A 2,101-nucleotide genomic window follows, 5' to 3' on the forward strand; every position below is an offset into this window, starting at 1 on the left:
GATAAACACATTAGACTTTATGGTCTAACATCATTTCTTCGTCGTCTTTTTGCTGCACACACGAGCTACACCCTCATTTCTTATGAGAATTCTTACTTATTCATTATTTCCCGTCTTCTTGGTCATTTCAGAAGCGATATTCGACACTCAAATGCGGATAGCATTTAATGACGAGGAAAGGAACCGCTGTCATAAGTAACCATGCAATTGTGAGAAGAATTGCACGTTGGCCTTCTATTATGAAGCTCTCATAAATTTGCCACAATCATTTTGATAGAATATGAAAACAGTTTCAGGCCGGTACTATTTGCCACCCACGCATATTTTTTTGACTCGGCAAGCATTTAATGGTAATCGAATTACAGTACGACGCTGTGTGTTATTAAGGTATGTACATAGCTTAAGATATATATGTATATGTAGATATCTTTTATATATATATATATATATATATATATATATATATATATATATATATATATATATATATATATATATATATACTTCATTTAATCACATAAATTAATATACGGAAGTAAATGTATATTTTTAATGCTAATCTGAAAGATAATAATTATTTATAACATATTAAAATATATATTTTTATAACTGACTATATATATATATATACATATGTCTCGCTTCAATCTCGCTTTCTTAGACTTTATAAAAGTGGATGGCTTTCCGAAGAAACTTTTGATCGAATTCGTCCTGTGGGTTCGCAACGTCCCAGGATGTACGGTTTACCCAAAGTCCATAATGAAAATATTCCTATGCGACCTATTCTTTCAATGTTGGGTTCCGCGCAACATGAATTGGGTAAATGGTTAGCCGATATCCTTAAACCTGTCCTGGAAATATATACTGGATTCTGTATTCCTGATTCTTTTCGGTTTGCAGAATTTATTCGTGATGTAAAGGGTTCATCAAATACTGGATATTTAAGTTCCTATGACATATCCAGTTTGTTCACCAATGTGCCTTTGGGTGAAACTATCGGTATTTGTGCCAACAGTCTTTATCGCGGTTCCCTAACTAAACCCTCCTTTCCTGAGCATATATTTTTGAAGCTCATGGGTCTAGCTACTAAATCGGTTGAATTTAGTTTTGACGGGAACATGTATCGTCAAGTTGATGGGGTAGCAATGGGAAGTCCTCTAGCTCCAACATTAACTAATATTTTTGTCGGGTTTCAAGAAAAACTGCTTTTTGATCGTTTTCCTAAACCGAAATGATAATTCCGTTACGTGGATGACATTTTTGTTATGTGTTCTTCCTGTACGGAAGCTGAGGGGTTGTTAGAACAATTAAACTTACTTCACCCTGCATTGAGGTTTACTATGGATGGTGAAGTTAATGACTCATTACCGTTCTTAGATGTTCTCATTGAAATATCCGGTATGAGTTTTACTACTGGCATATATAGAAAACCCACATTTACAGCGCAATACATTAGCTGGGTTTCGTTCTCTCCTAAAATCAGAAAATTAAATCTGATTAAAACTTTAGTGCAACGGCCTTTGTTGATCTGCTCTAGTACTAAACTAGATGCAGAACTCCAAAGCATAACTGAGATTCTTTTGGCTAATGTAATTCAAAAATGTGTGAGGGATAAAATCTTGACGTTTAAAGGTTGAACATTTGTGGGCCCTCAAAAATGTCCCGTATATGTGAAACTCTCGTGGGTTGGTGTCAAAAGCCATGAGTTTTCGCATAAAATTGCTACAGCCGTTTCACGTTGCTATTTTGCAACGGAGGTCCGAACGGTGTTTGGGACGAGAAATGCTTTCCCCCTTCTTTCGAAAGGATGGTATCCCTACCACTCAATATAATATGGTTGTTTATCGATTTAAGTGTAAAGCTGACTACGTGGGCCATACAATTCAACGTTTGGAGGTTAGAATTTCCCAAAATGTCCCCTCTTCGATACGTAGGCACAAAAAATAGCCAACATCCGGGCGTTTACCAACTCATAGGTCGGCCATTGGTGAACATTTATTACAGTGCCAAATTTGCACTGAAGGATACACGGATGAAACTTTCTCGGTTTTACCCAGAGCGCTCTCGAGAATTCACTTAAAAATTCTCGAGGCTGTATACA

The 2,101-nt window shown here is 36.2% G+C and overlaps 1 protein-coding gene across 1 annotated transcript; it reads left to right on the forward strand.

The window, feature by feature from the left end:
- The first annotated feature begins 734 nt into the window (after positions 1 to 734).
- On the forward strand, positions 735 to 1,235 carry LOC145294174 (uncharacterized). Its single transcript, XM_080141279.1, has one exon. The coding sequence runs from the start codon at positions 735 to 737 to the stop codon at positions 1,233 to 1,235; it is 501 nt and encodes a 166-aa protein (XP_079997405.1).
- Positions 1,236 to 2,101: the final 866 nt, after the last annotated feature.

This window comes from Euprymna scolopes, chromosome 15, assembly GCF_053919585.1.
Source record: "Euprymna scolopes isolate OS-2025 chromosome 15, ASM5391958v1, whole genome shotgun sequence".
Classification (NCBI taxonomy): Eukaryota; Metazoa; Mollusca; class Cephalopoda; order Sepiida; family Sepiolidae; genus Euprymna; species Euprymna scolopes.